Source organism: Macrobrachium rosenbergii, chromosome 45 (genome assembly GCF_040412425.1).
Source record: "Macrobrachium rosenbergii isolate ZJJX-2024 chromosome 45, ASM4041242v1, whole genome shotgun sequence".
NCBI lineage: Eukaryota > Metazoa > Arthropoda > Malacostraca > Decapoda > Palaemonidae > Macrobrachium > Macrobrachium rosenbergii.
The window spans coordinates 20,728,208-20,749,610 of NC_089785.1; the positions used below are offsets into that span (position 1 = coordinate 20,728,208).

At 36.4% G+C, this 21,403-nt stretch overlaps 1 protein-coding gene across 1 annotated transcript; it reads right to left on the bottom strand.

The window, feature by feature from the left end:
• Window positions 1-473: 473 nt before the first annotated feature.
• IntS11 (integrator complex subunit 11) lies at window positions 474-19,928 on the bottom strand. The gene is made up of 14 exons (XM_067088642.1): window positions 19,768-19,928; window positions 17,065-17,149; window positions 15,866-16,061; window positions 15,085-15,201; window positions 13,743-13,841; window positions 12,895-13,016; window positions 12,480-12,651; window positions 12,091-12,309; window positions 9,417-9,530; window positions 9,111-9,242; window positions 7,584-7,805; window positions 6,764-6,906; window positions 5,199-5,322; window positions 474-2,002 (listed from the first exon to the last, which is right to left on the bottom strand). Exons 1-14 carry the CDS (start codon window positions 19,793-19,795, stop codon window positions 1,943-1,945), a joined length of 1,833 nt encoding a protein of 610 aa, XP_066944743.1. The 5' UTR covers window positions 19,796-19,928; the 3' UTR covers window positions 474-1,942.
• Between the last annotated feature and the right edge of the window lie 1,475 nt (window positions 19,929-21,403).

Genomic DNA, 21,403 nt, shown 5'->3' on the forward strand with positions numbered 1-21,403 from the left:
GGGTGGAGAAATGCATGGCATGAGCAACATTCTCAAAATACTTGCTTAGAACTGGAAGCTTAACACTTAAAGACATCTTGTCTACATGGAAACTACTGTAGTAAGAGTGCAAAAACAAAGTAAAAGAACAGGTTATAGCGCAACTAAAAGAAAAGGAGAAAGGCAAGATTAGAATAATGCAGTATCACACAGTAAACCCCCGTATTCGCAGGGATGTGTACTCTCCCCTCCCCGCGAATAACTAAAATCCGCTAATACTTAAAACCCCTCTAAAAACACTTAGAATTGCCTATTTTGATAGTTTAAACACAAGAAAAACCCTCTAAAAATGCTTATACCTGAATATTTTATTAGTTTTATCACAAAAAGTGCATTTAGTCATGAAAATGATACGAAAATACAATAATTAGTGAATATTTCTGTGAAAAATACCGTGAACGGGCGAATTTTCCGCGAATAACGGGTAGATACGTTCCACAGAGAAATCCGCGAATATGCGAGTCCACGAATCGTGAGAACGCGAATACGGGGGGGTTTACTGTATAAGCAAATAAAGGCAGTTATGGATTATAAAAGCCACAAAGCCACGAAATGCATTGCATATACATGCAGGCCATGACCAAGAACAAAGTTGTGGTTTTAAGTCTTAAAGTTCAGTCTTCCCAACCACTACAGTCACAACAGGGAAAAAAGTACAGGCAGTCCCCTAGTTACGACAGTCTCGATTTAAGTCAATCCGAAATACCCTTTGTTGGCCGAGTTGGTTGAGCTTCAGACCGTCATTCGATGGGCCGGAGTTCGATTCCCGCCGCCGGCTGATGAAGAGTTAGAGGAATTTATTTCTGGTGATAGAAATTCATTTCTCACTATAATGTGGTTCGGATTCCACAATAAGCTGTAGGTCCCGTTGCTAAGTAACCAATTGGTTCTTAGCCACGTAAAATAGGTGTAATCCTTCGGGCCAGCCCTAGGAGAGCTGTTAATCAGCTCAGTGGTCTGGTAAAACTAAGCTATACTTACTTTACTTTTAAGTCAATCCGATCTTACAACTCTTCAAAAATATAAAAAACTTCGTCTCTGGCTTAAGGCAAAAATGCTGGGTACTAGTTTCTGAGTTCCCTCATGTAAACATGTAAGTGTTGACATCCTTCCAGTGTGCAAGCCAACCACAGGATTAAAGATACGGCTTTCGTCACCTTTTTTTCATTTTTATAAATTTTTTAAAGTTAAGATCCAACACTGGTCGCTGCTTCAGGAACGGATCTCCGTCGTAACTTGGGGACTGCCTATATATGGTTGGAAAAATGGGACAAGTAACCTCATCCTCCAAGATTAAAAACTGCTTTGCACCATACAAAAAGGAAAGAACTCGGCCATCCATGTGGTAGGCCGGTGGTTAGTTTAAAATCACAAATGAAATCCACAACTGCAAATAAGACTGTACTCTTGAAAGTTGGGGAACATTTTCCAACTGTTTTCTTTTCAGTCTTCCAGCGGAAGTGAATGAGTCAGGTTAAGCTACCTTAAAACTACAAATATAAATAAATTTAACTATACATAAATAATTTAAGAATTCTACTTTGTTTAGTACATGGAAATATTAAATGATCACTATAAAGAATACAAATAATAATACATTACCATTCCCCAGCAAGTCAAAAGCAGCTAGATTCGACATGGATTCCAGTCCTCTCGTATCATGCGTCCTGTTTACATTAAGCAGAGTACATTAACTATAAACATCACAAATGTTTTCATGCCAGCTTGTACCTTCAAGGGGTAAAAGAGGAAGAGAATACTGTACTGGAAAGAGGAAAAATACTATACCTGTACAAAAACACAGTAAAACTCAAGGCACTTTTTTGATGTATAAAATTTATTTCCTTTATATGAAATATAAAAACCAATCCTATCAGGTCTCTGTGACTTTCCTCCAGCAACATTAGCTTTTCTTGAAATTTGCTTTGATGATATCTAAAAGTCTGCTTCCTAAGGCTTCATCCTGAAAAAAATAAAGATAAAAATAAGTCGTCCTATTTGAGGTTCTCTGGAGCCTTCACTTCCTTGAATAAAGTAGAACTAATGCCTTAATAAACTGTGCTGGCAACACTTTGAGTTATAAATAATATAAATATATCATATGCGTAAAGAAATGTTTTCCTCTTATGACTGCAGGACACTCAAGATATGATATGATATACTTATATACAAAATATATATGTATACAATTTGACCATACTTATAAAAAAATGTATTTGGCCTTTTATATTATTGTCAGCATAGGGTATGCACTTTATTGTTTAACGATGACACTTTTTAAATTTGTCTTTAAAACTCTGATCAACCTCCATTGCAGTTTAGTTTACCATAAAAACACTGGATATAAAAATCCTGAACATGAGTACTATTATACAAAACTCAGCTGTTTTTAGGACCTCAACCTGTCAAACTTGACACTTACCTAATCTAGTATGAGTTGGATTCCAAAGTTTAATGATCAGACTGGGATGGAGAAGGGCACTCTTAGTTCAGAGAGCATAAATTTATCATTAAGTCAAAATACCTGTTTACAAAAAAATTGAATAACTTCTGATCTTCCTAGCCTTCAATTTATCCAAATGGTGACTGTCACTGGGATGGAATTGTTTGTACACACACCTGTGACCACCATTTTCATTAATCTTTTAACACTTGTGATCATTGATTTCATTATTTTCTATACAATATTTGTAGGCCTGTGCCTTAGGTTAGTTTTCTGATCTATTGTGGTTCTTTGTTTGTAAGAAGGATGAACATTCAGCCTCATATTTACACAATCAGTGCCAATGCCGGATGTGTCCTTAAGAGTTGGCAAAAACATTCAAGCTTAAGGAATGGGATGGTTGCTAGTTGATAATATGTCTGATTGCAATTCTAACCCTACAGAAAGCTATGGTCCTAGAATTTATGGATGATATCCCTCAAATATATAACAGGGAATGACGACTGCTATTGATATCGAACGATATTAAGTAACTGATACATAGCATTTAAAAATTTCAGATAAAATACAGCTCTTAGCTTCATACACACTAGCACTGGAGAGTGCATAGTTCCATGCTCTGAGACATGACTGTTAGCCACAGAGAGCACACCAAAGAAAAAGTGATTTTGGTAATGCTGCTATGAAGCACAAACAGACAAAATGATCAGACCAGTCAGTTTTATCAAATCTTGTACTTTCAGGGTCCTAAAGTGTGCCCTCAACAGGCATTGAGGCACTTTCTCCTCTGCCTCTCCAAAGATGTCCTCTACAGCAAGAACAGCAAGTGCTGCTGCATGATCCCTCTTACCATGGCCATATTTGCCTTGATGACATGGGCAAAGGGTAACTACAATGACAACTAGCCTTTAGTGTGAGTTACTTCTGCCATAAAGCTCATCCGATTCATTCAGGAATCTTGAAGATGCAGGTGCTGTCAAGTGAACTATCCTTCAGCAGAAGTCTGCCTCACAGGTTCGTAATTGTACCTTACGGGGCTTTGCACCAATTGGCCTAGGACCTACTTTGAAAGCATAACTACTGTAAGTATCTTTCTTTAATATTCATGAAAAATCTTTCTGATGAGGTTAACCCTGTGAGAATCCTGGGGGTCATAAAAGTTGTCTGTAGCAAATCAACCACCGGGTGCTTCAGGGCATAGCAATATTTTTTAAAGCTGTAAATTTATGCAGTAGTATAATACTGGTTATGGCTCCATTTTCAAACAATACTTGCACTATATTGCAGTATGTTCAACAGCAGAGATTAAACAAAATAAGGTCAAAATTACCAGTTGAGCTCGGCCAAAAGTTTTATAAAAATGACATCATTTGAAGACATCAGAATCTCAATAGTTAAGTTGCATGGCTGCCAATGACATCATCAGAGTTCCAAAGAGTTAAAAGCATTTGTAAGCACCAGGCCAGGCCTATGCTCAAAAACATCAACAACACATATCTTCCAATGGAAATAAGGAATTCATTCAATAAGCAGATAAAAAAATCTACTAATTAGGAAAAGCAGCTGAGTGCAATGATTCCCATTTTCTCCCAGAACAGAAACAATTCAGCTCATACACAGGATCAGTAAATCTTAACTGCCACTGCAACTGAAAAGCTTCTGTCACATAGATGATTAAATATCCCAAACAATAAATATTCATATCTGCAGGTTATAAAGAAACTTGCTGAAGTGAGGCTGAAGAGGGAGTTTGGGGGACTCTCTATTAGTTCTCTGGGAGAGTCTTTGAATACCACAAGATTGACACATGACACTTTTATGTGAAACCAAATATACAGTAGTTAACTTTATTACTCTGAATAGTCAAATGTTGTCCAGCTTCTTCTAACAGAAAAAGTCTGAAAAAGCACAAAATCCCAGTTTGTCCCACTAGTCCACAAGGGTGTACATCTTCCATACTGCTGAGCCTTGTCTAGGAGGACAGTACACCAGAACTACCTGTACGTCACAGTTGTGAAAATGTCCACTATGGGTGTTCCTGATACCTTTCATATAAGTCAAAATAACTTTGGGTGGAGCTGGCTTTGGTAACTGCATCCTAAAATATATTTGGCCTCCTTGGCATTAACATCAGAGGTTTCTTAATGTGCTTCTCCCAAGCAAATGTAAGGATTGTTAGTACCACTTTATAAAATGATCTCTGATTTGGCTGCCCCTCAGTTTATAGGGTACAGGACACCTGCTGAGTTGTCTGAACTGATGAGTCCATATCCATTCCACAAATTGTTCTCAAGGAAGTTTAATTCCCTCCTAACACTGAAGTTCAGGGATGTCTATCAATGTGACAAAACCAAATGGAAATGAAAGCGATAAAAACAGACACTAGTGGCAAAATGTGAAGATTTACAGTAATGGGGTCTTTCTTATTCTCGTGAACCTCACCACAACACTGTCAAAAAGGATGTCCCATTTTTTACAGTGTTGAGAAAGGAAGAACTTTGGTACTAGGCAATGTGTTATGGACCCTGACTGAATGCAGAGGCAGACACTATACAATTATGTATTACATTGTCAATAAATGAATGAGCAAAGTAACATTACATTAAATTCCAGAATGAAATCAAGTGAAAGCATACCGATGCAGATTCCTAACAGTGTTAGCTGTCAATCTTCACTAATATTAATATATGAACTCCGTGAACAAGTAATTACTCACCTGGTGTGTCCAAGAAATGAAGACAGTTTTGGTGGGTTCATCATCTTGCACATTAATGCACACAGTGTCTGCTACTGACAGCTGGTATTCATTCACTGCCTGCACTTGAGATGCACCTAACTTCCTGTAATACACAAAAAGTAAATGTAACCACGGACATCTGCTATGGTTTAAGAAATGAACATTAAATCAGCTACATATAAATCACAACAGCAGAAGTATCAATTGGAATACAGTTAAAAATATATCATTCTTATAACTAACAACTTTCTTTTTAGAAAAATCCATTAACCATAAATATATCTACATTTGCATCACAAATGTTCTCGTGTCCACCAATCTCTTGTATGTCGGACAGAAGAAGAAAGTTTCTCTCTGCATGAGTCATCTCAATCCACTTTTCTTATAATATATATGTGAAGCAGCATGATTTGAGGGCACAAGAGGCAGCCACTTATATGAATGATGAGTTTATATTAAAAACTTTCATATTATACCATAAACCATTTCATAACGTGTTTCATTAAGATCCCATTAATCATATATATTTTTGCCTGAACATGAAGTGAAAAACAGTGCTCGTATCAGGTAAGTGTCTCTCTCAATAGGAATGAAGTGCTGTACTTGCTTCATCAACAGGAGTGGTATCACTTACCATTGTACAACCTCTCTAAGTACTGCTGTGTACTGTACATAGTCACAAATGATCAAGGAACAGAAAAAAGGTTACAAAAAAGGGATGCTTTACGCTATAGCCTCATATTATTCCAAGATATATCCATAGCTTCTTGCGTTCTCTTTGTTTTTTATTTGGTTATGTCTATCACTTTTTGCAAGATGAATTCATTTTTACTAATTTTTCAAGTCTGTTTTAATGTTATGGTGGTGATATTATTGACATTTGTTCCCAGGCTCTTTTATTTGTAATGGTTCTGATCTGCTATTTTTGTAACCTTTGCCTGACTGCGAATAATACAGTAGTTTATCATACTGAAGTGGTCTGAAAACTTTTCGTTTTCTCTGTTCTGACAAACAGTAAACAACAATTTTTTAAAATGTGATACACAATAAACTTTATTTGTCATCTCATATGTATGTGCAAGACATCACAATAAAATATGGAATAATTTATAATTTCTTTCACCATAAAATAATCTTTGGAGTGTCCAATTAAACACAAAAACACATCATTTCCTGCTAGCACTACTCTGCAAAAGTACCAATACCCCTCTAATAACTGTAGCTTCTCTATGAAACAATTTTCTCTGACAGAAAACGTAGAGTAACTCTAACATTCCAAATTGATAAAAAATTTGTGTAGATGAAGCTTTAGTCAGTACACCCTGAGGTGTAGCTTGCAACCTAAACTTGAAATCTTTAATGCCTTACATTTACAAGCCTACTTAACAAAAATCACTCCCCATTAAAATTGAAGACTCCACTAAACATACCACCCTTGTCTACCTAACAAATGAAGCATCACACTGATGAACATTATATAGTTAGTTAGTTCATTACAATGGAAATCATCGGAAACTTTACAAAGTGCAAAATGCTTAACTCACTGCGACAGCAGAGAATGGAGTGAAGACGTGAGAGCGGGAACTGGGCCGTGATCGTCAATTTCGATCCTCTCGGTGAATCTGAGCTGATGAGGGGTCACTCCTAATTCGCCCCAGGCCTCATTAACGCTAACAATCTTGACGTTCTATCGGGCGGAAAAAATATACTGATGCAGGCAGTCCCTGATTTATGACGGTCTCGACTTGAGTCGATCCGATCTTACAACACTTTTCATAAATATTCACAAAAAATTCTGTCTGTGACTTAAGGCGAAAATCCAAAGTTAAGGCAAGCTCCCTCATGTAAATCAGTGACCGTTGCAATCCTGTCAGTGCACAAGCCAACCACAGGATTAAAGGTAAGGCTTTCATCACTTTTTTTTTTCATTTTTATAAATTTTTTAAAGTTAAGATCCGACTTAAGTCGCCGCCTCGGGAACTGATCTCCATCGTAACTCGGGGACTGCCTGTGATCTAAAACCCAGAACTTATATCTTCCAGATTTATCAATACTTACACGATTATATTTCTCTTACTGATGCAATTGTATTCACAAGATTAAAAGATCAAATCTCTAAAACCAGAAAATAATGAAATGTGTACAAGAGCATATCTAAATTCATCAGCATTAATTTGTAAAAAGTATTCCGAAAAATTACAAAAAACGTCTAATCCAAATCAGTAAATTACAACTTTTTTCCTAACATGGTAAGGATTAGAAACCAAGGCTTAGGAAACGGAGATATCTTGAAGCAACAAATTTCAGCAACTCAAAGCCTTGATTTTTATTCGCACAAATAACTTTGAAACATGCTGTACTTACATTATTTTTCATTATCAGAACACCATGGAGAATTTTTTTTCTCTTGGCTTCTGACTCTTCTGTGGTTGTGTTAGAAGGAGCAGCTACTGCTACACTGCCAGCACTTGAGGGAGACACTGTCTGTTTGAGGAGTGACAATGAGACATCAACTTCGAGATTGCTTGACACTGGGATGTAATTTGTTTCTCCGTTGGCTGGCTTGTAACAATTGATGTTGAATTCCTAGAAACAGAGAAGTATTCCAGTAGATTTTTAATATTAAATGCATAAAAGGGAACACAATACATTTGCAGAGTGTCACTGGTTACAGTAAAACCTGTCAATTACATCGAGCCCAAATCACGATCCAAGCAGAAGTGCATGGATCTCAAAGTACAGAATTCCTAAAGAATCGAGGGCACAAAGACTCAAGATTGCTGCTGAGATTCCTGTGCCAGTTCTCTCAGACTTTTTCCCTCATCTAGAAGCCATTTATTCTTATCAAAGTCAAAAGACCAGTGGCATCGTCAGCAATCATTAACATGAAAGCTCCCTCCCTCTCTCTCTCTGAGGAAGATAAGGAAGATCTGCTTTGACCTGGCCAGTAATTTACGGTCCGGTGGAATTCTCAGATGAGGATGAGGACGAAGTGGCAAAGGTTATGGAAGAAGCTTCCTTTTCCTAGGTACCTGATTGGTTATGCGACGCATACAAACTCCAGATACCGCACTGGCTTTTGTTCCTTAACTGTTCTGATCATTCCCTCTCCCATGCAAGTATGACTTTTAAACTACCTTGTGCAAGGGAAAGATAGAAGGCAATGATTTCTGAATGGGAATAATTGTCTGATGGCTGCCCTTAACTCCTTTCATTTAATGGACCATAAGCTCAACGAGTTCTATTACATCCCGAGCTGCTCTACTCATGCTTGCAGGAATGAGTCCTTGGTATGACCGGATTCCTTTCGGTGGAAAATGAGAAATCCTGTACTGTTACAGCAAATTTCAGAAGGGTGGTTCAGTCCCTGGGCAAAGCTTCCATACTCCATATCAGGATACTTCTACACCTACTGGAGCAGTGACATTTTGCCGCTCCTCTCTTCTTTAACCTGAAGGACCTGAGGATCCAAGATCTCTTGCTCCAGACTTACTCCCAGAGGATCTGATTAGGAAGTTAGCAGAGAAGCTTGCAATCAAGTCACAACAGACTCTGGTGATTCTACCTTCATGTTTCTGACTATGCCAGCAAGAAGTAGTCATTTGTCATACTCCTCATAATTAAGAAGATGAACAGCTGGATGAGAAGAGGAAAAGGGGACCATGGGAAATAAAAAAAAAGATGAAGCAAAGCAGCTGGAACCAAAGGGACTACAAAAAACCTTCATTACTGCCTATGAAAAATCAATTTATGGCCTAGTTTCTGGGAAAGGGGCAAATTTTTATATTTTATATTAATGCATTACTACAATATTATTACAAGAACACCAAGTTCATTCAAAGAATACTTAAAAAGTGTGGTAACTTTAAAACAACGGTGGATGACATTTACCTGCATGATCTTCTGTTTCAGAAAATCCATTTTAGCATTTTCTCCATGCACCAGCATAACATTTTTTGGTTCACTATGTCGAATCAACTGCATGATACCCTTTGCATCTGCGTGTGCACTGAATGACATATACTGTGGAAAAAGAACCATTAAAATGCAACTAATTCACCACAGGTATATCTACTCTTTCAGTGTCAATACTTTCAAACATTAAAATACAATTAATTCATCCCATATACACTTGCAATCCAATATTCAACGGCTTCTGGCCCCTTATACACATTTACCTATTTCAATAATACTCACTTCAACAGCTAGATTAACTTCAACGGTCTGCCTGTTCTCAAACTCCACCTTCTTGGCTCCATTTAAGATTTTGTGGCCGACTGTACCCTGAACACAATACCCAGGCATTATAACCTGAAAGAAGAGAGTAAATTCATATGCAAACACACTGCAAAGTGACACATTTTTTAATCAATTTGTATTTTTCATAGCTAACAAACCTGCAGCCTTAATTTATGGATGATTCTTCTAGCGCCAGCTGGAAACCAGTAAAAAGAAAACACACAAGGAACTGGTGGCAACGAGGTAGGTTGACAGGCCTAGGTGGCAACTGTCACCTCGGTCGCGTATGAATCGAGGAGGTGACGCCTCAGCTTCACTTTTGTTTACCATATGTTATGGGGAAGACAGGGGTGTGGAATTATTACTACTACTATTATTAGGAACAATGTTGTGAGAGATGGGCAGGTCTTAGAAGAAGTAAAAGCATTCCTGGGACTCACTGGGTTGGGATAATGAGTTAGGAGGGCTGTTAGAGAAAAAAGTAAAAAGAAAAGAGAGACAGAGGCAGTAGCTACAACATGGGTGAGGTGGTCAGAGATAGCTATAGAGTGCAGGTAAATAGACAGAGCAAAGACTCACAAAGGAGAATTTGAGGTATAACCACATAATGTTAGGGTCCATGGCCAGAATATAGTAGGAAGACTGTATTACAATACTCCTCTAAGCAACACAAATGTGTACTGATATGGAAAATGAAGGAGAATTTGAGATGTAACCAGAGTATAGTAGGAAGATTGTATTACAAATGAGGAAATGGCAGGGAGACGTAGCGTCAAGAAGGTCAAAACAAAGGTATCACAAGGACTGAGATGGTCTGAAAATGTGATGAGAAAGGATTAGGAATCGTTAGTTGAAAAGAGCACAAAGACAGCATCAAGGCAAAAGATGATTTAAAAATGTTTATGATGATGATACAGTAGTAAGTTTATGACTTCCACAACATAAATATCCCATAATTTTCAAGAAAAGTGGTCTCCACTGGTATACCTGCCATATGATTGGATAACAATTGAAACAAGCAACACACATGCAAATAAGAAGTTGCAAAAGTCAATGCAGAAGGGATTATACCACAGAATGGAAATATCCATGCATTAATCTGACATTGCTATAGAGCCCATTCCACTCATGAACCATCTGTCATCTACTAATGTCATAGTGTAAGAAACACAATATGTCAAGATTAAAACCCAGTCTAAGGACATCATATTTTCCATCATTCTTGTTCCTGCAAATGAAACTGAAGGATCACTAGCAAAAAGTGTGAGGGGTGATGACGGCATGGGGAATAAAAGTACTAATACCCCTGATTGCCAGAGCAAACAGAGCAATGCTGAGTATACCACCCAGAGGAATTCTTTCCTCGTGACATTTCATTTCAGTTAGAGCATTACCTACTCAAGCCTGGATGACTAGGCATGCTAAATATGCCTGAATAAATGTCCCTTATCATTTTATCTCTAATTTTATTGTTCAATTCTACCTTTAATGACCAAGATTTATTCAGTTTGTGGCTGATCAGTAAACTGTATACATAATATAAAACTCAGTGTGTCTCTTTTCTAAAAGGTTTATAATACGTATTATACTCAGGTCATATTTTCCACTGTGCAAATATATTCCACCAATAAATCTCAGCACTAAGTAGTTACACCGTTTAGGAATCACCACCAATTACAGTTATCATTCTTCTGATGAGTAAAAATTTAATATTAAAAATTAGCCGCATACCTTTACTCTCACAGGGGTTGCCTAGAGGAAATGCTTTAACGAAAGACAAAAATTTGAACAAGGTTAAGTTATAGAAGTTGGCCAGCTAACAAAGAAGAGACGAAAGGGTACACAGGAGAAGTAAAAGGCATAAGGCAATGAACCAGGAGCCCAAAAAGATGTTGCAAAGACATTTTAGTACCATGCAAGATAAACGGCTAGTGGTAATAGCCGTAATTACCAGTATTCCGACAATCTCTTTCCAGTAATTTTGGAATGAGGCTACTTTACTTTTACTGCCTTTTTAATACTAATACCTGCACTTACTACTTTCCAACACCAGTTTTGCAAGCCAAGATGCTGCCAAGTAACAGAGACAGCGCTAACAGAGTGACTGAACCAGTCAAGGTAGTTTTCTTATGTTGGTTTGCCAGTAGATAAAAGTACCATGTAAAGTAAAATTACCATATCACATGGCAAACACACTGCAAGATATGGTTTTTCAAAAAAACTGATACTAAGATATTCCATTTAAGAAAGATCTGACATGTACTAGGTAGCTCCTGAGTTACCATGAGTGTAAGAGGGTGACCTCAAAATGGCTTATTGTTCTGAAAAAGTGATCAACCTGTTCTTTTTCAATTAATGTAGAACTATTAGCCATGAAGACATAACACATAACAAAATCCTGGGCAAAAGTACATCAGAAGAAAGATTTTGATACTTTCTTCTCTTAAACGCCATGCCATATTACCCAGGTCTTCAGAATGCAACATACAAATGGTAAAGTTTCATAAATTTTCTTCTAAAATGTAAGTGTAAAATTAAAATCTTTTCTGCAAATTTTACAACTCTTATGTAATAATGCACAATTCTCAAATTCCTTCAGAAAGTGATATGCTGGGGAATATAGTTTACTTACCATATTATTTGAATTCGGAGCCCACTTTTTAAATACTGCCAATGACAGTCCAGCATGTAACATTCCAGGTGTGGCGAAAACGACCATGGGACCAGGGTTATCCATGTATGACTTATCAAAAGGTTTGATGTGTTTGAAGTCAAACATGTTGCGATGTACAAAAGTTCGTCTTATCTTCTGGTTAGTCCATGTTATGAACATGCGGTAATATTTGTTTGCCTGAAAAATGCCAATGGCCTTATAAGTTTTCACAGCCAAAATATGTCAATTTATGAAATGCTGTACAAAGTTTTAACACTATGCTACTCAGACAAAATTGTTTTAGCTTGCATAAGAAATGCTTTCAGATAATAACAATTTAGAAAACGTTGACGAGTACATAAACTCACCGTTTCAGCTAAACCCATTGTGAAATAAATGGGAACTTTTAAGTTCATTCTGTCCCAGTATGTGTCTAACAGTATACACAACTCTTGAACTCGCCCGAGGGCAAACACAGGTATAAGAACTTTGCCTCCTCTGTCGATACAATCGTGGACCTTCTTCAAGAAATCACGCTCTCTGAAAAAGGTAGCTTATTATATTATGTGCCTAAACGTGTGGTAAACTTTTCTGTATACCAGGTAGAGTTAGAACCTACCCTTCTGTTAATAACCAAAACAAACTTTATATTACACTTTAAGGTAAATCTTTTTCAATGTTACAATTGTATGTTACAAGCAAGAAAAAGAGTTCCGAGATTCTGTGAAAGGCAAAAATATTCGATTATACCAAAACAATTTTTTTTAATTCACAAAACACCACCTGCAACGTTTCGAGTCTCGAATTGTTGTAGCGTAAGTGGATTCTGTGATAAGGAGGTCTGGCCGACACTTATCTATCCAGGCAGCTCCAAGGTGCCGATCAGGTGTCATGTTGTAGTCTCCCTGTTATGATGAAACAATAAGAAACATGACAAAAAATATGGCAATTTTCTAAAACTTTCACAAAGTATTCTATTGCTGTTTACCAACCTACAAGTACTAACTGCTGACCACACCACACACTGAACTCAATATTAGTACTCTCACAAGCTTCTCAACATTCAAAATCTACTTTATTCTGATATTGAGGTGGATGACACTTCAAAACAGTGATCATAAAGACCCCTGATTTCATCTTGAGGAATAAAATGGATGAAAAGTAAAAAAAAAAATAGGGGTTGTGACTATCATAGCAACCAACAAGTGTGAAGGTTTCATTATTGTGAGTCAAGAGTGACTGACAGATGAGAGCTAACCCTACTAAATGGAGATTTCACCTAAATACTGCATATTTAGTTAGAAAAGCACTTGGCTTGAAAAGGAACATAGTCACAGGTGGTCTGTAAGTACATGGAGCACTTACAAAGTTACAGGAAGTTTCCAAAAAGTATAAGATTAAAAGTTAAAAGATCTAACAAAAAATCTGTTTACTTATTTGGAGAATGTCAACAATTCTCATTTAGAATGACTGTTATTTTAATGTGATTTAAAAATTTATTTTTTAATTCCCTGCCACATTTATAAAGTCAAACTAATCAATAGCCAATAGTATACTCTCCATGTACCAGTTGAATTCAGTTAAGTATACAGTGCCTGATAAAGTATAAGGGGTATAACAAATGTACTTACAGTATACACTAGACTTTGTGACCCAACACGGATGTGGAACATTGCTGCACCAAGAACATGCCCGGCATAATATGCTTTAATTTCTAAATCCTTGTTAACCTGGAACAAAAAACATAATTTTATGGAAATTTAGCATGAAATTACATTTTAAAACCTAGTCTTTTACTATTTCACCATATCCAATGCAGCACGAAGGGACGTATGCCTGAGAATATTATAAAATCCACGTCAGAAGGTGAGTGAAAACCCGGACTTAGAACAAGTACTTTCCTAGTTTATTCTACAATTTCAAGTGAACTAGAAAATGTTGGATTAAACTACAAAAGTCCATTCTAGATTTTCAAGCGAACTTGAAACTGTAGAATAAACTGTGAAAGTACTTGTTCCAAGTCCCTGTTTTCACTCAACTTCTGACGTGGATTTTATAATATTTCATCATATTGCCAACTTTTATGGTCACAGACTTACTGTTAGATTACAAAGTTTTAAAACATAAATTGATTACTTAGGAAGTGCATGACTAACAAATATGCCTGTATTGTCACAGCATGCAACTCCGAGAGATAAGAAAGAACTTTCCTTGGCTTGAGTCATAATGGCTGGCTCATTGTCCATAACGGTTCTTCCTGCAGGTTTGGTACTGATCAAATCTTTTACGGCTACGTCTACACTAAACATCATTATGACTAGTTCCAAAATAACTAAGCTCAACTTCACTGGGTAAAAAATTACAATATCTCTCATGGCTACTTCATAATAGGCTGGTTAAGTCATCATTAGTGCCAGTTATCTGGTGCCTTTTTTGTCCTTAGACATTTTATGTTAGTTTCTGCATCAGTGACCTCCCTCTACGATTCTTTTTCTTCTTAGTAATCAAAGTCTGCATTTAATCCTTGTCATCTAGCATTCACAGTCATTACCAGTTCCTAAGCATCTCCGATACAACTTGATCTGAAGCTAATGAAACTGATGTCTGCTTAAACTGCCACTATCATCAGAGTAGGCTACGAAAATTAGACGCAAATTCCATGATCCATTAACTTGTTTTGTTTTCTTTTCCATTTGTATAAGACTCTCACAATTGAAGCAAAAACCAGACGTTGCTTAACCAACTTGCATATTACATCTTGCCATTGCATTTATAACAAATTGCTTAATTACCTACTGTTAACAAAGGTCATGTCATACCCCTGAATTGCAAACAGAACGTCAAATTGTGTAAAGTCACATGAAGAATGTCTACTATATGCATCCATGAAAGAGATGACACGAAGAATGGACAAATACCAAATTCACTCCTTATGACAATGGTGCAAATATAACTGTCCTAGTGGTGAATTACCTGCACAATCTCATGCAGTGTAACTGTGATGACCTTTCTCATACAGTCCTTGATCATGCTGGCTGTAAAGAAATTTGTTTCTCCTTTCCTTTCAACTGCTACTTTCCTCATATCTTCCTGTACAAAAGAAATTCCAAAATTGATGATCATCTGGGTTGAAATATAAAATACTGCAAACAGTTCTTCATTCCTCATCTCCATCAAAATTATCAAATAAAATATATCTTTAATTTCATAAATTACACACTCACAATGTAATAAACTTGAAGAGGGCAGGTAAAAGTCTTTATTCCATAAGATAAATACACGGCTAACCAGTTATGTAATTTCTAATGAACAGCTTGTCTTTCAAAAACAAATGTGCCCCAATGCAATTTGTCATCGTTTGTGCTCTGTAACCTATTCTTAAATAAGTACAATTACAAAGCCATAATTTCTCTTTACACAGACACCATATCAAGACAGTACAATACCAACAATCAGTGACAAATCACTGCATTTGTGAATCTTTGCAAAAGCATCTTTCAGAAAACCACTGCTTTTAAATAACTGATCAAAGAGGTTTTCCTTTTAACGTGATTAAGGTGACCTGAGCTTCAAGGTAATATTCTAAATTTCAAAACACCAATTTGCAAAAATTATTGTTATTAAAATATTTGAGAGTTGATTTAGCAAATACCATCCTGTACCTTATATAAACCCGTCTTGAAAAAAGAACATGCATAATATATAACGTACCCAAAAACAGACACCTTAAGAGACGGATGTAAACTGTCCTTACCAGTAGCACTGGGCACAAGGCTTTTGTTGGCTGTGTCATATAAATAGGTCCATTGTAACCCACCATCTCTGTCATGTAGGGCAAAGCACCACAGTGATCCAAATGGAAGTGACTAATAATGACGCAGTCCAAGTGTTCAGTCAAGTTTCCTTCTGTTATGTATTCGAAATCAGGAAATCGCCGCTCGTCGTTATACCTGCAGGACAAATGTAAAGCAAAATGTACACTGACTGGAAATACCACCTGTTTCATTCCACTTCATATAATTCTCATTTAATACACCCACTGGAAATCGATATTGTTAAATATTTGTTTCATGGATAAATGCCTTTTACTTCTGCCTTAATACCTGGTTAAGGCACAGACAAAGAGCTTCACAACTATTCACCCAATTTGTAAATTTGGTTGTATCTGATTCAATCAAAACATTACTCTAGCAAGATATGTCTAACATGTGAGTTGCCATTTCATCCAATGGAGATAACCAGTAAGTTATCTGGTACAGTACTTGAAACTCAACTCTAATCCATTACCTCAAATTAGTACCATGGTCAGGTTAAACTATGCAACACTATTACTACTACTACTACTACTACTACTATTACTACTACTACTACTACTACTACTACTACTACTACTACTACTACTACTACTACTCATTCAATCCCTGAAGAGTGGGGCACCTACCCTGACAAAAGTTACCAGTTTGAAAGAACCTTTTACATTATCTTCCAAAATATTTCTGATATTATTCCATGTGAAAATACACTAACCATGCAATTCACCATGACAGTCTGCTGATTTGTATTTAAAATTTCCACCGATCAATGTCTGCTGTTTATCTGTACAATCATGGGTTCTATATTCATTGTAACTTCTGGGGTATAATTAATCTTAAGTGTTATGAAATAAATTAATATTTGATCTGATAATAAACCTTGCCATTAACATACTTCTCTAACATACGGAAAATAAATGCTGGCAAAACGCAAGCAAATACTAACATAAAACAAATTTCCCTGCCTTTATGTTGAAATAAGATCTTTTCCTATATCATTTCAGTCCAAACAATCACAGAAACAAGACCATCTTTCCCTCAGCAAAGAATTAAAAAGTTATACTGACTGATACATGCGCTGTTCTTACCGCAGTTGTAAATACTAAACAATTTCACAACTAAAGTGCTGCTTGCAACTTACCCCATGTGCATTCCACAGTCCAACATGATATTTTTGCCGCCAATAGTGACCAGGATGCAGCTCCGTCCAACATCCTGGCCGGCACCTGAAAGAATAAAAATTTCTCTAATACTGTTCTGAATAAATAATACTAACCATAACATACAAAATTCCCACATCAACAGCTGATAACCTGGACAGGACAGAAATGATTAAGTATACATTTTAACACATGGAATATGCAATAGCCCTTTACAAAGTCGCGCCTCTGGTGTGAAAAAAAAAAAAAAAAAAAAATATACCAAATTAAGCTGGTACTTGCAACTCTCTGATAAAACAATTTCCATATCATACAGATACAAAATTTTGCCTTTTAATGGTCTTAACATCTAGCTGAAAACAAAAGATTTTACACCAAATCACATCATACCTTAGCAAAGTAAAGATTACTAATATCCTCATCTTACTGCCATATACATTTGTTCACTGACTATTTATAGATGAAAGGTATGAACTACTTTGATAGAGTTCACAGAAGCTAATTTTGGAGGTAAATCCAGACAAACTATTTCTTATTCCTTGATGATAGTAGCACTATGAATACAGCAGCTATCCATGCAAAAACAGGATAACATTACAGAAAACAGCATTTAGGAACAATAGGCCTATAGAAGTGTATCTATCACATAAAAAAATTGTATACATAAAGTCATACATTTCTATCATACAGTGTAATGACAATGTTGAAGGGAAAAATAAACAAGGCAATGTCACTTAGGAAACAACTTTATCAGCCTGGACAGGTAAAGAATTAGGTTTCGGTGTCTAGCCTATGGGCCTTATTTCATTAACAAAACTACTGTATTATAATTATGAAACAGTTTTGCTAAGCTAGACCCATTGATGGAGAAAACTGCCTTTCAACTGTTATCACAATGCTCTGTATATTCACTGTTATACCTTGGCTATTTCAAATGTTTCTATTGAACCAAACTTGTGGTATTTCAAGTGATCAACTTTCTAAATTGAACTATAAATTTGTCTGTTTAAGAATTTAATATAACCTATATATCTCTGATTATTGTATATATTCTAAATCATTCAAAAGGCCTATGCTTTAAATAGGGACAAACATGAAATACCGGCTAAAAGTAACAGGAAACACTTGACGGTATTTCACTGCTAATTTGTAAAACAAAATAATGAATAAATCGTGAAATGTAGATTATAAAGCCACTGTTTGTAATATATACATCAATCTTTCTGTACAATTGTCATTTTTACTTTCATACTTTTGTCCTTGTCATCACTTGTTGTCATACTCAAGTTGGTTTACTACAGGGATTGGCGGGGCCATCCACTCAAATAGGTCTATGTAAGATTCTTTCCTTTTATTTGTGTATAAAGCTGTACATAGGAAGTGTATGCACATTACTACTTTGTATATCTACAAGTTACAATGTCCTGCACTCACATTGGGACTACAGTAGTCAGAAGTTTTATTTATTTTGCAATAGTGCTACAAGCTTTGTTTATTGCAGGTCAACTTGTGTTTGAGCAGAATGGGGGGAAAAAAAAAACCGGGCGATGAGACGGTAGCTAAGTCCACCTAGCTGTTGCACTTCCAGAAAATGCATTTGAATGAACCGCCATCGTCACCAGAAGCACGTGCGTCCCCTCTACACAGCAAACCAACACTCCAAATAAAGTCAATGATTTCTCCTAAATTACGAAATAATGTGATATTCAAAAACAAAATATGAAATAATGGCATATTTAAAAATAAAATATGAAATAATGGGAGATTTAAAAATAAAATATGAAATAATGGAAGATTTAAAAATAAATAAATTATGACATAATGGGCATATTTAAAAATAATAAAATACAAAATAACGGCATCATGTTTCTAATCAAAAAGATTCACTAAGGTTTAGCCTTGCGCAGTGCTAACTTGTCGGCCATGAAGCTCGAGAAATTTTTACATATGTCGCCTTGAAAATGGACGGTCGACATTAGCATAAATTTAGCTTGGGTAGTAGAAGCAAAGCCTTACGCCTTATATTGTAATGACAGGCCCAGGGACTTTTGGCCATTCAACACTCAAAGTGAAAAGAGGAAACAGAATGAGCGCCATGTTTGGGCTAGTGCCAGCCCCTTGGAGGATGAAGGTAAAAGCTTAAAAAAAAGGTGGTAAATGCAATAAAGACAAACATAAGCAAAAACATAAGATAAAGGTGGTAAATAGGCCATTCCGGTCGATGACTGTCGGGAATCAAGCTGCGGTAGGCTGGTAGACTCAGTCCTCAGTTTCACTGGATGAATGCAGGCTATAAACTTGAAACAAAAGACAGTAAGTATCATAAACACTTACAAAACACATAGGACAGAAACAAAATAAATATAAATAAAGAAAATGCAGCAAATATTCCGACCGGCGACTGGCGAGGAATCACCTCCGTCTAAACCTCACAGGTTAAGGCAGGCCTATGTAATCTTGTCTGATTTGTAATGGTTAAAAGGTCTGGGGAAGCTATAGGTAAACCCTAAGCTAACATTCAGGCTAAACATAAGCTAAAGGCTAAGATTTAAGCTTCAAGTCAGCAAGATTAGCGAAGCATCAAGTGTTGCGTCTCTAATGGTACGAAATGGACCTCCCCTAATCTAGGCCTAAAGTCTGATAAAGCCGAGGCCTATAAGATATTAAAAGGAACATTCCTTTACCTAAAGGTGTGACTTTGATGTCCGGCATGACAAAACTTGAAGCAAAGGACGCACAAAGTCAAAATTAACCGGTCATTACGGCGTTCAAAGAAGGAATTTACTTCGATGTTTGTTTTGGTTCTGACAAACTTCTTCTTCTTGCCAATACTCTCGCGAATTCAGGTACTCAAACCGAACTTCTTTGCGTTCCGTGATCACAATTTAGTAAGGTAAGAGCCAGATATAATGATAATATTAACAGCAACAATGACAGTAGTGGTATTTAGTGTTTTGTCATGATAGACAGGTCATTATAACGAGCTGCGAGTGCCTTGAATGGCGTTCTAGAGAGAGGGACGGTAAGGTGCTTTTTTGAGTTCTGGTTTCCGTGATCATAATTTAGTATGGTAAGAGCCAGATATAATGATAATATTAACAGCAACAATGACAGTAGTGGTATTTAGTGTTTTGTCATGATAGACAGGTCATTATAACGAGCTGCGGGTGCCTTGAATGGCGTTCTAGAGAGAGGGACGGTAAGGTGCTTTTTTGAGTTCTGGTTTCCGTGATCATAATTTAGTATGGTAAGAGCCAGATATAATGATAATATTAACAGCAACAATGACAGTAGTGGTATTTAGTGTTTTGTCATGATAGACAGGTCATTATAACGAGCTGCGGGTGCCTTGAATGGCGTTCTAGAGAGGGACGGTAAGGTGCTTTTTGAGTTCTGGTTTCCGTGATCATAATTTAGTATGGTAAGAACCAGATATAATGATAATATTAACAGCAACAATGACAGTAGTGGTATTTAGTGTTTTGTCATAATAGAAAGGTCATTTTAACGAACTGCCAGTGCCTTGAATGGCGTTCTATAAAGAGGGACGGTAAGATGCTTTTTCTAGTTCTGGTCTCCTGAACAGGCTCTTTATCAGTATATCAGATTATTTCCAGTATTCTTATGACACTGTCGAGGAGAAAAGTTCAATCTTTTTTCAACTGTATTCCCTTTTGGGTAATGATGTATTGCCTTTTCATTTCACTCGTCCATACTCTTAAACGAGATACATCGTAACCAATGTTACTAAGCGCCATTTGTACTAAGTCGTCGTTCTATTACAGCGATCTCCCGACAACGTTGTGACGCGTTGATCAACCATAAAATCAAATGCTCAGTTTGGCTGTTTAATTTTTTACCAGCAAGACATAATAATGAGCTTTAAAACCATCACTCTCTCTCTCTCTCTTGTTGTGGTATAGAATAGATGTGGCCCTGAGCTGAAATTATTATTATTATTATTATTATTATTATTATTATTATTATTATTATTATTATTATTATTATTATTATTATTATTATTATTATTATTATTATTATTATTTTCTGTTGTCTCTACTTTGGTACCTACCTACCGGTCTTATTGAGTATCTGTATAAACTAACTTACCTAAGTAACCTCGTAAGTTCCATAGTATTTCTGAATGCGACTTTAGAGATCCTGGAATCCCCTAACAGAAAACTGTGGGAATATATAAGGCTCTGCCACAGTTAAAAAGGACAAATTTAATGAAAGGGGGATGGTTGAAAGTTAAGTGGAAATTCACTGACAATATTTTGCAATATCTAGTTTAGAAGCATCTATAATTTTTCAGGTTTG